The sequence below is a fragment of the Peromyscus eremicus genome, chromosome 7 (assembly GCF_949786415.1).
Source record: "Peromyscus eremicus chromosome 7, PerEre_H2_v1, whole genome shotgun sequence".
NCBI lineage: Eukaryota > Metazoa > Chordata > Mammalia > Rodentia > Cricetidae > Peromyscus > Peromyscus eremicus.
The window spans coordinates 80,342,611-80,361,233 of NC_081422.1; the positions used below are offsets into that span (position 1 = coordinate 80,342,611).

General features: G+C 39.9%; 1 protein-coding gene across 1 annotated transcript in view; it reads right to left on the minus strand.

Annotated features, from left to right (window-relative positions):
- Ube3d (ubiquitin protein ligase E3D) overlaps window positions 1-18,623 on the minus strand; it is a 151,661-nt gene that overhangs the window by 104,569 nt on the left and 28,469 nt on the right. Inside the window, exons 5-8 of the mRNA XM_059267045.1 lie at window positions 15,619-15,688; window positions 9,224-9,293; window positions 6,594-6,702; window positions 3,712-3,875 (exon numbers count right to left, since the gene is read on the minus strand). Coding sequence (XP_059123028.1) covers window positions 3,712-3,875; window positions 6,594-6,702; window positions 9,224-9,293; window positions 15,619-15,688 — 413 coding nt within the window. The remainder of the gene's footprint in view (window positions 1-3,711; window positions 3,876-6,593; window positions 6,703-9,223; window positions 9,294-15,618; window positions 15,689-18,623) is intronic.

The following is an 18,623-nucleotide window of genomic DNA, read 5'->3' on the forward strand; positions in this document are numbered from 1 at the left end:
TGGTTAAGAGCACCTGCTCTTCCTGCTGAAGACCTAGCTTCTGTGACTAGCACCCCCAAGACTTCTCAGAAACATCTTTAACCCCAGTTTCAATGAACCTGACCAACTCTTCTGGCCTCCTTAGGCACAGGGAAACACATGGTACACCTACATGCAAACACTACACACATAAGCAAAAATAAATTTTAAAAATTAAAAAATAAATAAATAAAACAAAAAAGTACCTTATCAAGTAAAAAACAAGGAATACTGAACAAAAAAAACAAGTTATGAAAATGCAGAGTACATTAAGATTTATGAATATTTATAAAACAGCAAAACATTCTAATTTCTATAGAAATGCACAACTATATATATGGATATGTTAATGGATCTAATGCCTAAGAGGCAAGCTAAGGGGGCAGACTTTGGCTGGTGAAGAAATGTGGTCACAATCATCAGAATTACAGCAGTTTTCAACACAGCCAAGGGAATAGCAGAGAAGGAATAAGAGGAGAGCCATGAAACTCCGTTTCACTGAAGAGCACAAATGCTACTTAAGTCAAGACATTAGTAGTAAAAGGGAATTCGCTTAAATATGTGCATTAAAAATTTTAGGCTAACCATGAAAACCATCTTGAATTGGTACTTTTTTTTTAACTCTCAAATAATCAGAAGACAGTAATGACACAGAGAAAGCCACTAACTAAAAGACATCCAAGTATATGAATAATCACAATAAAAAAAATGAAATTACAAATAAAGCTGCTATGAACATAGTTGAGCATGTATCTTTGTGGTGTGATTGAACATTCCTTGGGTATGTGCCCAAGAGTGGTATGGCTGGTTCTTGAGGTAGATCGATTCTCAATTTTCTGAGAAACCGCCATAGTGATTTCCACAGTGGTTGTACAAGTTTGCATTCCCACCAACAGTGGAGGAGTGTTCCCTTTGCTCCGCCAGTACCTGGAAACAACCTAGATGTCCGTCAACTGAAGAATGGATTAAGAAAATGTGGTACAGATACACAATGGAATACTACTCAGCAGAGAAAAACAATGACATCATGAAATTTGCAGGCAAATGGATGGAACTAGAAAATATCACCCTGAGTGAGATAACCCAAACCCAGAATGACAAACATGGCATATACTCACTCATAAATAGATACTAGATATAAAGCAAAGAACAATCAGACTGCAACCCACAGATCCAGGGAGGCTACATAGCCAGGGGGACCCTAGGATGACTGTGGCTTATAATAAGTTTTGGTTTTACTCAATCACTGAGCAAGCTCCAGTGAAACATTTCACTATTAGGATAAGAATTTGTACTGTATCAAGCTGATAATAAAAAAAGAAGAAGAAATGAAATTAAACCCACCACTGAAACAGGGAGAACTACACTAAGGAGACAGTTCAGTGGGGAAAAGTGCTCGCTTCACAAGCTTGAGGACACAAGTTTGGTCCTGGGAACACATGTGAAAACAAATGGAGATAGTGGTCCATATCTGTAATCCCAGCATTCCTTTAGTTGGATGGGAAGTAGAGAGAAGAGAACCATCCAGTAGCTGCCTGGCCAGCACAGCAACAGAAACAAGGGAGAGCTTGCCTCAAAACAAAGAGAAAAAAAAAAAAAAAAAAAAAAAAAAAAACAGTTCCCAAAATGCTGCCCCACCATGGCACCAATGCACTCACACTCATTCACAGCAAATAAACAAACAAACATTAAAATAAAAACAAAGATATATTCACTCTCATTGGAAGTTTGAAACATACAGCTACATGCCACTTACAGAGTATAAATTAATGAAACACACACTTAAGATAAAATGACACAGGGCAGGTGAAAATAATGAAATGCAATAAAATATAGCAATATCAACACGGGACCAACTAGAAACAAAATTAGCATCAACAGGAAAGAAACAACTCTCCTATTCATGAAGTATGCAACAAGGTAAATGGCCATGCCACAAACATGCATTTAGTTATATAACTTCAAATTATAAAATGAAAAACGGCATTAAAACCACAAAAAAATGATTTCTATAATTATACTACTTGAGATTTAAAACATCTTTCTCAAGACTATGCTTCAAAAAAATACAAATAAAAGAGATTTTTAATAAGTGACTATATAAATCTAAATATATAATGGTACAGGCACACATCAACAGAGAACATAACCAATAGGCAGCTTAAAAGTTGACCATCTATTAGCCACTCCGAAGGCTCAATGTAGAAAACACAGAAGCAATTTTTTGCTCTTGAACATTACTAAATAATACATAAGGATAATCAACTGAACATTTGTTGTTTAGATGGCATCATGTGGGCAAAAATCTAAATGTTAGTGTTAATAAAACTAGGGAAATGGGCAAAGGAAGAAACTCCAGGTCACAGCACAAGCTTGCAGTGTCATTCTACAAAACAATGAGATTATCCATCAAAAATCTGTAATGTACATAACTCTCAAGTCAACAGTTACACCTCTGTAAACCCCTTATTAAAACAAAGTACATCAGAAAACAGCCATGCAACAGTATTTAGTTCTACATTAAGTATAATAGCAAAAAGCAAGAATGCAAATATCTAAGCATGAAAAAAAAGTGGTTAAATTATTCACCATTTATCTGTTTCATATGCTATTGTGCACTGACATCGAAGACCCTCCAATGAAAGGGTTTTAGTCATGTTAAGTGTGAAAAGACATATGCCTATCATCCAAATTATGTCCACGCAAAATGAATACAAACAAGAACTGAATACGCAACACACTTTACTCATGGAGAGGAACATGACTTTCATGGTTTATACATATTCAAATTTTCAGTTTATTTGAATCTTTTATGGCTTGTGCTGCTTGCATAATTTTAAAAAAATAGCGCTAATTTTAAAAACTGTCTTATTTACTACCCAGAAAAAAACACTGAGATCTTTCTGTCCTTACCACATATTTTATCAAACTCATCAGAGAGCAGAGAACGAGTATAAACTTCTAACTGTCCCACTGAAATACCTGATGTCTCCTGCTCTGAGGACTGTTGTTCACCAGGCATGCCCTATGGCTTCACTTCCTCCGAGTTTCCTCTTACCACCGCGTTAACTGAAGAACCTCTTGCTTTTCAGCACAGAACTGCAACCTCCTAAGTACCGTTTCCCTCACTGGCTTCCACTTTTCTGTACTTCATCGGCTACATCCTAGAAGTCTGCTCTTTAACACTTGGGTCAAGAAAGCACCTACTTCACGCTGTTTTAGCCTCAGGTGAGCTGGATGCTCAGGTGGGCTCAGATGTGCACCGGGCGCACAGAAGTCATAGAAGTCTTTTTAATGTTTTTGTTGCTTTGTTTCTTGTCTGCTTCCACGTTACAAAGGCACACCCAAAGGTGGGTATTGCTCACATACTGCCGTACCCTGAAAGCCTGCAAAGAGCTTTAGGAAGTGCACACAATTGTTGAAGCTTGCCTTAGCACAGTAGCCATATGCACTGACAGCTGAGATTATAAAAAACAAACAAACAAAAAAGGCTAATTATTTTCAGGAAAAGCAAGTTCTCGCACATTGGTAGGAATTATTTGTACCAACTCTGTCTACTTGCAAAGCATAATATTTAGCACTGTGACTCCTAGCAGCATCAAGGAGCACTTAACTCATTGATTTCTTAGTGCCAACATGGCGATCACAGCTGAAATGCAATGTGGGAGAGAAAAAAATAAAAGCACAACTTACTCTTCATTCCTGCTTTTGATGCAGGGCTGGTAGAGGACTTTGATGGCATTCCAGGCAGAGCCAGAGTCAGCTTCCGATGTATCTTCCAACAGTGGGAACTTCTTGACACACCTGGAACTTCTCAAAGGTTCGATCACCAAACTGTCTGAGTTTAAAATCCAAAGCTAAAGTATGGGAAGAGAAGTCCACAGAGGAGAATATTGCTACTATCTCTATGTTGTATATCGCCACTACAAAAACCCACAGACAGTAACAGGGAAACATATATGTGTGTGTGTGTGTGTGTGTGTGTGTGTGTGTGTGTGTGTGTAGGGTAGATGGGTTTTTTGTTTGTTTCTTTGGTATTTTATATATAAACAGTGGAGCATGGACAGCAGCCATATCAAGTTTTTAAAAAACTGATTAGGGAAAGACATTTACTATATAAATGACAATGCTATAATTAATCTGAAATATTTGAAGCTCCCAGACATCAGTGAGGGGTCCAACAATGTAAGAGATGACAGGCAAAGAATAGAAAGAGAATGCAGGCATGAGATGAACAATAAAAATGTCCAGGTAACTAACAGGGAGGTAGGTAAATTTATGTGTTTCCACTACACTTAAGAGACAGAGCAAAGCACTAACAGTCGCAGAACTTCCAGGGCGAGGCAAAGGCTGTCATAGAGGGCAAGTCTCTACAGAAGGGGCAACTGTGAGCCACAGGCATTCTGTAGTCAGCTGCTGTGAATGGGTACACTGGCCTGGTCAATAGAATGTGTGGGGCACAACAGAAGAGATAAATTCATCCAGCTTTTATGTAGGGTGATAGTTATCTGGTCTTAAAATATGCATTTTCTAATGCTGAATTTAGTGAGAGGGTCTACTCCTAAGGGAGTAACAAATGCACATGTAATGACTTTTCTTGTGCTTTGGCTTTAGTGGCCATACAGTAGAATTCCAGGCATTAAAGAATAGACTTCAGCCCACAGTGCTACCAACAAGAAACAATCCTCATTGTTACATGAAGCTGAAAAGCTAACAATGTAACACTGTTTCATTTTTCATTAAAAACTCAAGTATCTGTGAGAATTCTCAGAAACAGTTGTATATGGGTAGAAAATGCATGTTTTATATATACATACTTATCAAGCTGCTATGATTGCCTCTGGAAAGCATGACATACCTAGGCTTGGGGAGTAGACGGGACAGGGGAAACAGCACTTTCGGTTCTTCCTATTGTCCGAATATATTTTTAAAATGTATTATAGTAAAGTAAGAAAAACAAAATTTCGATGTTAAGAAAAGAGACGATTTTCTTTTTTTTTTTTTTTTTTGGTTTTTCGAGACAGGGTTTCTCTGTGTAGCTTTGCGCCTTTCCTGGAACTCACTCTGTAGCCCAGGCTGGCCTCGAACTCACGGAGATCCGCCTGGCTCTGCCTCCCGAGTGCTGGGATTAAAGGCGTGCCCACCACCGCCCGGCGAAAAGAGACGATTTTCAACTAGAAAATCTTTCAATACAAGGAAACCAGGATGAGGAACATGGTTCATGTGATCAAGTAATTGATATGCAAGAGTGAGGCCCCAAGTTCAATCTCAAGAGCCTACGTGAAAACCAGGGGCAGGCAGCATGTGGCTGTAATCTCTGCATTAGTGGGCAGACAGGTGGGTCCCTGGGGCTCACTGGACATGTCAGTTGAATTGGCTGAGCTTCAGGCTTGGCGACAGATCATGCCCCCCCAAAAAAAGGAAGACACTGTACATGGACCCCTGATCTCCAAACATATGTGCACTCACACACACATGCACATACCAAAAAAACTAACACTAATTTCAAACTAGAACAATGCTATCACATATTACTCTGTGAGTTTCCTAAAGACATTCCTAAAGACCTTGAACATCCAGAAAAGTCTTTTTCAAATAAGAAGCACTCTGTATAGGGATGTAATGAGTGGCTGTTTGAACCATGCCCTGGGGCATGGCTGCTGTTGGGGGTTACCTTTAAGACCTGGGACGCCTATATTCAGCTCTCTCTTTGCTACCTCATGGTTCTGGATGCTGAGATCTTGGACCAGGCATATCAGCATGGGACATAGCTCAACTTTCCCAGACCCTATGATAAATCTCCTGTGGTTGTGAGTTAACCCCCAAATAAATTCCTTTGCTCATTAAATAGACTCATGGATCTGGCGCCCAACGTGGGGCACAACCCCATGACCCTGAGATTAAGAGCCTTATGCTCGACTGTCTGAGCTAGCCAGGCCTCCTGAGTGGCAGGCAAGAATTCTACCACTGAACCATCAATTAAGAATGGCCATGCACCGTTAACTAGTTGAAGAAAACAGATGCAGAGAAGAGTATGGTCCAGTCTGTTTGGGTTTCCAAACAAATAGGCAAAATTTACTTGTGCACAGTATCACTCTAAACAGAGGCGGGATGATGTTGGCCCCAGCGGCAGTACATGGAGGTTATAGATCCACCAATGCCAGCTTCTTCTCCAAACTTGTTACTATTTCCCACATACCAAGCTGCCAGTGGCAATAAAAACAGAGTATCACATTTTAATGCTAAAAGTGACAAAGAGAGGAGAATGATACAGAGAGATGTGCACTGTCCAGAAGAGCCATTACCAAGAGTAAAAAGCATCATTTTTGAGCTTCTAAAGGACAAAAACTGGGTTTTCCTTCTGTCTGCATCCTCAGAACCCTACAGAGGTACCCAGTCATGTGTTATTAAATGAAGTAAGCTTGATTTATGGATTAACTGATATTAAAAGTTCAATTTATGGTCACCATCTAGTTTCTAGACTTGAGAGGTAAGAAAATAGAATGATGGAAGCTAAAACATTTCTGAGACCCTAGATTACAAGGCCATAAAATGTGGATGAAAGATTTCCTTACCAAGATGTACACTTTGCCATCCTGACCTTGAATCGTGAATCTAAAAGTGCTTCTAGCAGAAGAGAGTTCCATCAGGCACCGAGCAATAACACTCTGAACAAACTGAGATCTGTCGGAACAGAAAGCAAGTGTCACCATGTGCCTCTCATAATTCTTACTAACAAGACAAAGTTAGAAGGATTCACAGGCACCTAAAGCCAGGCTAAACATCATTTGGGGGGCTTTTCTGGCCACCATCCATTTCTTTATAAAGTCTGTACTAACGTGTACTTTGGAATATTGAAATGTATTTGCATTTGTTCCATTCTTCTTAAAATTCATCTTGCTATCATTAACATATTTTCCATCCCAAACATAACTGTTCCTATTGACCAACAACTTGACAAGATGTAAAATCACCTAGGAGACAAACCTCTGGCCATGTCTACCAGGGATTATCCACTAGCTACTAGAATAATTAAAATGGAAAGACCCATCTTCACTTTGGATGGCACGGTTCCATGCTCCAAGGTCCTGGACTGAATGAGAAGGTGAAAGCAAGCATAAGCATCTGTCACTCTCTGCTTCCTGGGAAGTGTCCCCAGCTGCCTCAAGGTCTTGCCACCATTACTTCTCTGCCATAAATCACTGCACTCTTGAACTGTGAGCTGAAGTAACCTCTTCCTAAGTTGCTTTTGTTAGTTACTTTGTCAGGGCAACAAGACAAGTCACTCATATGCACCTTATCTGCAGAATTCAAAACCAACAACAACTCGGCTTTCATATTCTATATCACAGCAGGCAGTGAATAACTAAGAAGGTGAGGAATTTCCTCCCAAAGGCGGTATCAGTGACAATCTTTTCCCTTTCAACTGCCTTAAGGGACAGTTCTAAGGTAAAGAGTCAAGGCACAAGAAAGAGGATAAAATTCAGGTTTATATTCAGGATGCCATAACTTTTGACTATCAACAATTAACACGTATGTGCTAATTTGCCTTCTGTTGCTGTGATAAACACCACGACCAGAAAACAACCTGAGTGGGGAAAGGGTTTATTCAGCTTCCACTTCAGGGTCCATCATTGTCCTACTTAGGGTTCCTATGGCGCTGAGAAAGCACCAGGCCCAAAGCAACTGGGAGGAAAGGGTTTATTTGGTGAACACTCCCACATCCCTGTTCATCTGCAAAGAAGTCAGGGCAGGAACTCAAACAGGGCAGGAACCTGAAAGGAGGCAGGAGCTGATGCAGAGGCCATGGAGGGTGCTGCTTACTTACTGACTTGCTTTCCGTGGCTTGCTCAGCCTGATTTCTTTTTCTTGCTTTTTTTAAAAAATTAATTAATTAATTAATTAATTAATTCCTGCTCCCCCAGCCTAATCACACTTTCCCTTCCCTCCCTCTTCTCCTCCCAGTCCCTCCCCCCCCCCCATCTCTTTCTTCCCCCATCTACTTCTTTTTTCTCTTCAGAAACAGGCAGGCCTCCCATGTGTATCCACCAGCCAGGGTATATCAAATTGCAGAAAGACACCTCCTCTCCTACTAAGGATGGGCGAGGTAACCCAGTAGGAGGAAAGGGTCCCAAAAACAGGTAAGAGAGTCAGAGAGCCCCTGCTCCCATTGTTAGGAGTCCCACAAGAAGACCAAGCTGCACAACTGTAACATACATTCAGAGGACCTAGGTCAGCCTGATTTCTTAGAACCCAGGACCACCAGCTCAGGAAAGGCACCACCACCACCACCCACCACCACCCCCGCACAATAGGCTGGGTCCTCCTCCATCAATCACTGAAAAAGAAAATGCCCTACATGCTTGCCTACAGTCAGCATTATAGAGGCATTTTCTCAATCAAAGCACCCTCCTCTCTGATGATTACAGCTTGTGTTAAGTTGACATAAACGTAACCAGTACAACCATTAAGGGAAGTCATGGCAGGAACTCAAGTCAGGAACTGAAGCAGAGGCCATGGAGAAATGCTGCTTACTGGCCTGTTTCCCATGGCCTGCTCAACCTGCTTCCTTATACTATATATAACCATCTGCCCAGGTTGCGGGGGAACTGCCCAGTGAGCTAGGCCCTCCCACACCAATCATTAGTCAAGAAAATGGTCCGCAGACATGCCCACAGGCTAATCTGACAGAGGCAATTCCTCAATTGATGTTCCCTTTTCCCAGGTGTCTCTAGTGTGTGTCAAGTTGGCAAAAACTAACAAGCACAATATACTATAGGTGACTTTTGCTTGCGAACAAAAAGATTAAAAGAAAACACCAATATACTTAAAGGCTAGGTAACCTTCTTAAAAAGTAGGTGCCTGTGAAACTGATCTCTGTTTCCAGTTTTAAAAGTCAATATTAAAATCAGAGCTAATATTCAAAAGCCTACGATCCTAGATATTTAGAATACAAGATAAGAAAAAAAAACACCTTCTCTAACTATATTTATATAAACACATTTGTCTATAGCACCACATAAGCAAGAAAGAGGTCTTCAAGTTGTGTATATGTGTGGCTTGGTTCATCTAATAGCCACTTCAAGGGACTTTAAAAGGAAAAATCCCTTTCCAAACAGAGCTATGAAGAGATGCATCCTCAGTCCACTGTGCCTGTCCTTTCCCATATCTCAAATTATACAATAACTTGATTTGGTATTTGTACCTTGGTATGTTAAGAAAACTTCCCTCGGATGGCTGGATAATTATCTCTGTCATGTAAAATTTAGTTGTTTCTGGAAACAAAGAAGAAGAAAATTAAAAATCTTCCCAACACACTGATATCACAGACATGCTGGCCCTAAAGTATGACCTCCCAAATTATTTTGTCTGACTATTCAGCATTCTTAGCCCCAAATCAAGACCTTTGTTTCTTCAGTTCTGTGGACTAGCTACAAATCAGAGAGTGACTGAAAAAGGCTGGTTAGGTAGGTACCCCAAATCACAGAGCTGGAACCGTGACATCATTATCTACCTGGAACCTCACTGACTGGATTCACGCACAGTCCTCACCAAATCTGACTTTCTGTTTATTTTGTTAATTATACAAACAATTAATAGACATTTGATAAACATTAATATAAATATAACCATCTTGGATTGTTTAAAAAATCCATTTAAAGGTTTAATCTCATCAGTAACAAAGGAAAGGCAGAACAAAATGAAAATTTATTTTTAGCATCTAAAAAAATATTTTTAGAGGGCAAGTGTAGTAGGGTGAATGCTTACAAGAAATAGACAGGTTTCCTCACGTATCACTACCAGATTTGCAAATGATAGATTGCTAAGGGGTCTCCTGGCAAAAGCCTTAAAACTGTATGTATAGTTTAACATCATAACCAAGTACTGACCAATTTATCTTAAAGAAAACTGGCAAAATATGTACCAGACTACAAAGATGAAAATACAAAGACACTGAAGACAAATTAAAATCTGTAAAAGCTGAAGAAAATTGTTATTTAGGCAATAGAATTTCATGCATATTTTAAATTTTAAGCAGGTCAAAATAAAACCAGAAGTAATTTAAAATGGTGTTTTCTTAAAGATAATGTTGTCCATTTATAATATCAAAAAGTAGATTTTTTTTAAATTTCAATTGCTTGATGTAAGACACAGAAAAGGGTAAAAAATATAATAAATAAAAAGCATGAAATGATTATTATACATTATTATGTATCTAAAAACATGAACATACGTTTTCTTTCATTTCTGTCTATTTCACCTTACTATTTTGAAGTCCTATTATCCCACATAGAACTGAACATTTAATGTCACACAGGGACCCTCCAGGTCCCAGCTGGTGGTAATTACTAATTCCAGAGTCCCGACGCCGGCTTCATGCAGTGGGTACTCCTTTGCTGTCACCTGCATCCAACCACCCGCTCCATCAATCTTTTCTGAGCTTTCTGGGGTCACTCTCTTCTATCTGGGTACAGTGGAATTTCTCTTAATAGGAAACAGCTAGCGGTATATTACCCTGCTCTGTTTGTTTCTTTGTTGAGGGGACTTTCAGTTGCTACAAAGTCCCGGGGTTAACAGTTATTTCTTTGTGCACACTGACAATGCCATCGCCTCTCTTCAAATTTCCATTACCGCTGCTTCTTTGAAGGCGATCTGTCATTTTTTCCCTTGGTTGCTTTTAAGATTTTTTTTTTCTTTGCTTTTCATTCTGCAGCCATTACTTTGATGCACCAAGATACAGATTTCTTTTTATTTATCTTACTTGGGCCTCAGCGAATTGGAATTCATTGTGCCTCTTGAATCTGTAGATTGCGCTTCATCATTTCTTAGAATCCTCAGCAACTCTTTGTTCAAATACAGCCTAAGATACATCTTTTTCCTCTTTTCACAAAGACGTATAATTAAACACACAGTGGGCTGCCTCATTCTACATCCGTCTTTACTTTACACACTACCTTTTTTGCTTCAGTCTGCAGGGTTAAAGATTCTTCTCATCTTTCTTCTGCTCATTAATTCTTGATTTAACTTGTATCTAGTCGGGGCTATCAACAGCTCTCTGAACTGCTAGCTTCAACTATACAGCAGTACAGTTGTAGAGAGTCTATCACGGAGCTTTTCCAAACACACCTACTGTTCTATTCACTTTGTGTCCAGCCATCTTCAAATCTGTCTTTTACACTGTTAAATATACCAAGCATGTTTTACAGTTTACATACGATAGTAAAATTCCAATAAGGAGTCTGTTCCTACTGCCAGCTCTCTGTGATAGCTCCTGTTAAAGTCGTGATGACTACGAAATGTCCCTATAGGCTCACTGTTGAAGGCCAGAGGTCCAGCTGTTGGCACTAGTTTGAGAAGTTATGGAGAGTCTAGGAGATGGGCCTAGCTAGAGGAAGTAGTTTTGCAGGGTAGTCCTGGGGGGAGGGGGGTTGTCTGTGTCTTATTCCAACTCCAAGCCCCACTATTGGCTATGAGCTGAGCAGCCTCTACCACACAAACCCACTATGATGATGCTCTGTCTCTCTATAGGCCCGGACTCAGCAGAGACAAGGACTAAGATGTCTAAAACCACAGAGGCAAAATAAATTCTGTTCCTTTAAGTTCTTCTCAGGTATTTTGGTCATGGAAAACCCTGATGTGGTTGAGGATGGGGGTCTAGTTAACATGTGTTCCTAGTTAGCTGTGATTGAACAACAAGCATCGTATTTGAAAATTTAAGAATTTGTTTTCGAATGAAAGATTTTCTTCCAAAGGGGAAAGATATCTGACTTTGACAGCATCTAGTGGAATTTCTGGTCCCAGGCAGACTACGCCGAGTTAAACAGCTGAAGTTCCCACAGTGGCTGGGACTGATGTCTATGGTCATTCCAGCATGCCTTTGCTCACCTTGCTGGGAGGGTACAGCCCTCAGACGCTCAGCTTTTTGTGGAGACAGTGTTCTCTGCTCTGTGCAGTCTTCATTTCTGTCTGTACCTTCCAAAGCAAACATTATGGAGAACTGGTACCTTGCAGGGCAAGTGTGCCTGGAATTTTGTGCTGACTTTGCTTATGTGGTAATTCTCCATACATCTCTCATTTTCTATACTCTTTATTCCTTCCTGTGGTTTCCAGACACTGTCCTGGCATCTTGTACTTCAGCCTGAAGAACTCCTACTGGGATTTTCTGTAGAGCAGATCTGCTTATAATACTTTATTTCTATGTATTTACCTAGAAACAGTTCTACTTTCTCTTTAATTTTGAAGAATAATTTTGCTGGACGCAGTACTGCTGGGTGATGGGTAATCATGACAGCACTTTGTGTGTCTACTTGGATGTCACTTGGAGGTCACCATTTTCTGAGACACTCTCCTTAGTTGTGTTATGAAGTCCCTGTGTGTATTCGGTTTTCTTCTGCTCTTTGATCCCTCCCACCTGGGTGCCTTTCAGTAGCTTTATACCACCTGGAGTTCACTTAAATTCTTCTCATAAAAATTATTGTCATCCACCAAATTCCTCTCAGATTTCAATTGGCTTTTTCAAATTTGTTTTATGACCTCTTCTTTTTATCCATTCTGAGACTGCACTTACATGTGTGTTGAAACACTTGACAGTGGACCATAAGCCAGCGCGTCTGCTGATTTGTTTCCGTTATTTCTCCCCTGTGTCCTTTGGATTGGCAATTTTTATCAATCTAAAAATTCAGTACTTTTTAAAAGAATCTTCTATTTTCTCAAATCTGTGGTTTGGATTATTTAGTGTTTTTTCTTTTCAGATATTATAGTTTTCAATTCTAAATTTACCTATTTGTTCTTTCTATGGAATTTGATATTTGCAATTATTCAAAGATTTTTTTCTTTTAATTCTTTATGTATTTATTATAGTTATTTCAACAGATTGGCTTCCTAATCTTTGCACCTATTCAGCATCTGTTTATAAATCCTTACTTTTCTTGAGTACAAATCACTATTTTCTGCTTTGAAGATCTAATAATTTTTGGACCAGTGCAAGACACTGCATGTATTCTACTGCATCAACTATGGATTTTTGTTTTGATCTTGGTTTATCTATCTAATAGTCAATTAACTGGCTTGAACTTACACTGTGGAACAGGTCCACTGTACAGTGTAGTTACTAACTCTGCTCAGTGTCTTTAAAAAGTTTTACATTTGTCTTTAAAAAGTTTTATGTTTATTTGTGTCTATGTGTGTGCACGCATGTGCATAGGCACAGGTGTGTGAAGGTCAGAGGACAATACGTGGGTTTTCATTCTGTCCTACGCCATGTGTTTTCAGGAAACCCAGGTTGTCAGGCTTGGGTTGCCCACTGAAGAACATCTTGCCAGCCCCTTGTTCAGCTTTACATTGCTCATTCCAGCTTCTTGAAGAGTATTTACTGCACTTGCTTATCTTAACCCTGTAGATGTAACCAACCTTCTTATTAAATAAGAAACACAGAACCAATGCAAAGAAGAAAGCCAAGAGGTCAGAGCTAAGAGCTAAAACCTTACCCTTCCTCCTGCAGTGGTCCTACCTCTCCAAACTAGAACTACCCCTGTGCTAAAGTCTTTATATAGAGTTCCTGTTCTGCCTTCTCATTGGTTGTAAACCCAACCACATGATCGCCTCGTCACGGCCTGTCTGTATAGGCCTCCAGGTTTTCCTTGCTTGGTATTGAGATTAAAGGCATGTGTATCCAATAATGGCTGTATCCCTGAACACACAGAGACTTACCCAGCTCTACCTACCAAGTGCTGGGATTACAAGTGTACGCCACCACTGCCCTGCTTTCCTATGGCTTGCTAATAGCTCTGACCCCCGGGCAACTTTATTTATTAACATACAAATAACATTTTAATATAAATAAAATATCACCATATAACCCCCCATAACTACTTGGGGAAAGGTTCTGCTCACATATCGAAAGCCAGTAGTATGTTTTACAAAAATTGCCTTGCTCTGTGATATGCGAGTTCCCAAAGGAGGAAAACAGTCCTACCCAGTATGACACCTATGAACCACAACCAGCCTGACACAATAACCCTAAAGGCACAGTACCTTGGTGGTAGCCAACAGCTCTCTAATTGGACGTAGGACCCACTCATCATGTCTACCATGTCTAGTACTGGAAACCTAGCCAACTACCCAGGGCTAGTGAAGTCATGGTTACTGGAGAAGAATTTACAACTGACATGTATTAAACTAACATAATCCCTAAATACATTCTAAATATTTGTCCTTATACCCACAGATAAGTGTAGTACTCACACATCATCAAGGAAACATCTCTTTGAAAGCTTTAATTTTTTTTTAGATGTTACATAAAGGAGTTGTTTTCAAGCTCAGGGAAAGAGGTGGAGAGGAATAATAGCTTCACTGGTATCTTTACAGTGCATGCTTCCTTTTCTGCTTACTCAGAAAAAGAAACTACTAATAAGATTCCAATGATTAAAACAAACAAACATACAAAAACCACTATCTGCCTTCCCTTAAGTGCATAGCTTAAATTAAATCTCCTAATTAATCATATTAAAAGTGATGATTCATTACCCACAAAAACACAGCATGTTATTGCTCTCTAGACATTTTAAACTGTATCTTTAAGCACATTTTAATTACCAACGTTTTCATTATTATATTTTAAAGCAGTAAAACAGAGTTTGCAGAAGTGTAATGCCACTGAGAAAAAGAATAAGACACAAAGCCACAGTTCAGCGGGTGAGGGAACTTCTATGCAAGTTAGGCAACCTGATTTCGACCCCTAGAAACTGTGCAAAGGGGGACTGAGAGAACCAACTCCACAATGCTGTCCTCTGACCTCCGCATTCCTTCATGCATATGCACACACAAATGATATTTTTAAGTTATGAGAGAGAGAGAGAGAGAGAGAGAGAGAGAGAGAGAGAGAGAGAGAGAGAGAGAGGCTGGAGAGATGGCTCAGTGGTTACGAGTACTTGCTGGTCTTGCAGATAACCCAGGTTCAGTTCCCAGAACCCACAATATGACTCACAACCATATGAAGCTCCAGTTCAAGGGGATCAGATGCCTTCTTTGACTTCCGCAGGCACTAGGCACTCATGTGGTGCACATGCATGCATGCAGACAAAATACTCATGCACATAAAATTTAAAAAAATCTTTATGAAAAATAAAAATAAAGGAAGAATAAGGAACAAAGTACAAAAGCCAGAATGTGTTTCCTAGTATTTCAACAAGGCCCCTTCTACTTCCAATGCCAAAATAGGGCCCCAAGGCAGACAGTGGCAAAGAAAAGCAACGTCTCCATCTCCGGGTATTAACGCTTTAGTCAGAAGAATTACGTTAAGAAAAAGGTTCCAACCTTCCTTAAGTTGGACCTAAGTACAAACTCTACACTGATGCTTTACAAGAAGACATGAAACACTGAAGACATCTCAGGCCTTCTCAATGCTAACTAGCACTTGCAAGGTCAGAAAGTACAGACTCATTGGCCTACTGGGTAAAACATTAGGTGGTTTCTAGTCTTTTAACTATGCATTCTATCAAATTAATTAATTATCCCTCTTTCCTACATATGGACTATAAAATCTGTTGGGCTTTTAAGTAAGAGGGCAGTCATTTCAGCCGTGCATTATGAAATTCCTACCTGATGATATGGTCTCTCCCAACATTACCTTGCAACGCTTACAAATAACTTTGGTATTTGCTTTTGGTTCCTGTAGAAGAGAAAAAATGTCATTTAAATGTCATTCAACTTTTCTCAAAAGGAATATATAATTTTAACATAATCCCCAGGGTATACATTGAACTTTACATTCTACTCTGCCCTCAAGTAAATACTAGGAATACATTTAGCTTGTATGCATAATTCACATGCACAGAGATCATTTTCCTCCTGTCCAAAGACAGAATAATACACAGATTGACTTTTATAATCCTAGCCACTTCTTGATAATCCAAACATTGCCAAATCATCTGAACAAGAAACCCGTCATACTTGTAAAGAACAAGCGGACAGTGGGTGGCAAGGACAATGGTCGTTGGCTCACCCTAACTCAAGAGCAGACAGAATACAGAGGAATTGGAGCTTTAACTTATTTGGCTCACCCTAACTCAAGAGTGGATAGAATACAGAAGGACTGAAGCTTTAACTCATATGACAACTCTGAGGCCGGTGCAATTTATGTAAAAGCAACCTACAAATCCTAGCCACCCATAACTCAGAAGTTAAAAATACCCAACTTGTTCATGTAATTCTATTTTTTTTCCATTTAAGATATGCACTGTAACTGGAGAGATGGGTAGTGAAACAAATTCCTGAAACATTCTCAGACTTCAAAACTCCAAGTACAGTAGGATATTGCTTAAATGCTGGCATTCACATATTCATTAAAGAATGTTCTTTTTGAGACCCACAGCCATTCCTCATTAAAGCTACATAATGTTCTTCATGCACATACATACCACAATGTAGTTGTTATTAAAAAAAAAAAAAGGTGGGCAAAGGAAGCTGGGTATGGTGTTATATACCTATAATCATAACATTTATGAAGCTGAGGCAGGAGGATTGCAAGTTCATGGTGTGCCTGGGCTACATAGCAAGTTCTAGACTACCTTGGGTAACACAGTGAGACCTTGACTTAAAATATAATGATATTTAATTTAAAAATAGGAGGAGGAAAAAAAATAGGAGGGCTGGAGAGATGGCTCAGTGGTTAAGAGCACTGGTTGTTCTTGCAGATGGCCTCAGTTTGATTCCCAGCATCCACACAGCAGTGTACAACCATCTGTTATTTCCATCTCAGGGAAATCAATGCCCACCTCTGGCCTCCATGGGTACAAATTCAGTGACCTTGGTGAAATTTCTAGAAGTCCAGTTGTGTGGAACATGCAGAAAATATTCCTTCAAAGATAAAAGATAAGTTATTGCACCTAAATCCAACCACTACCAAGAAAGAAGTACAATGCTTAGTGGGCCTATTTAGATTCTGGAGACAGCACGTTCCTGACTTGGTATATTACTCTGGCCCACATACTAAATGACTCAAAAGTTGACAGCTGTGAGTGGGGCCTGAAACAGGAGAAGGATTTTCAACAAGTCCAGCAGGCTATTCTACCATGTGGTGATCCAGCAGACCCAGTGGTACTTGAAGTGGCAGTGGCAGACAAGGATGCTGTTTGGAGCCTTTGGCAGGACCCAGGAGATGAATCACAGAACAGATCTATAGGACTCTGGAGAAAGGCTCTACCATCATCTACAGACAACTATTCTCCCTTCGAGAGACAGCTCTTTTTGGCCTGCTATTGGGCCTTAGTGGAAACAGAACATTTGACAATGTGCCAGCAAGTTACCATGTGACTTGAGCTGCCCATCACGACCAGAGTATTATTTGACCACCAAGTCATAAAGTAAGCTGTACACAGCTGCAATCCATTATCAAATAGATGTGGTACATACTTGATCAGGACTAATTAGGTTCTGAAGGCAAAAGTGAGTTACATGAACTTAAAAAACAAATACATGTCTCAGGGCTGGAAAGATGTCTCAGTGATTCAGAGCACTGGCTCCTATTCCAATAGACCTGGCTTCAATGCTCACCACCGACAGGGTAGCTAAGAAACATCCAAAACTCCAGTTCCAGGAAATCTGATGCCTTCTTCTGCACTATAAAGTGCCCTGCACACACTATCTAAACAGACATATGTACAGGCAAACACCCATACACATAAAATCAAAATGAAGAAAAAAATGTAATAATAAAAAATACATGGCTTATTTTTGTTGAAGGTTAGTCAAAAGCACCTGTACAACTCCTAGTGGTGTCTTTAAGACTCAGTCCTTCACCTACCTTTGAATTCACTATTAGTAGAAACCCACAAGTACCCAGTGGCTGTTTTCTTCATAGGGACTTCTGAAATGAGTGTCTTCATACTTCAATAACTCGAAAACCTATCCCATTTTCCTCTAGCTTTGGGACTTACACAGCTCCCCTGATCTTTCTCTATAAGTCTCAGTTGAGGAAACTACCAAATATGAGATCTTCAAGCCTGCTCACGCTGGCTCTGGCACTAACCAGGCACGGTCCCTAAGCAAGGCCTACAGGTGGTACCATGCCCAGCTGTTAACATCCTTAAACCCGGCACAACACAGACCACAGGTGCAGAGCCTTAAGACAGTAGGGGACTGGACACAGTCATTCCCATCTAAAGCAATAGAACCCCAAACCAAGGGAAGTACCAAAGTGTTCATGCCCAGGAAGGAGAGAGAGAGAGCTTGCAAAGAAGTCATGAAGGCCTAGATCTCCAGGTTAGGCTCATACTAAAAAAATACCATCCAGCCTCAAATTGGCATTAAAGCTGTTTTTGAAAGGATGCCATTTTGTGTAAGCTGATTTTGAAATGAAGGGTTTTACTGGAACAGCAAAGCTGAAAGGATTTTGTTCTTACTCAGACCAGAAAATAGTGCTTTTGGAGTGTGTGTGTGTGTGTGTGTGTGTGTGTGTGTGTTGGGGGATGTCAAGTTTCTCTTACATCCCTTACACATTTCATTTATAATTATTCTCCAAGACCATGCCACTTTGCCTTCTAAAAATGTATTTATTTATTTAAACTTATATATACGCATGCATGAGCGTGCACAAACACATACAC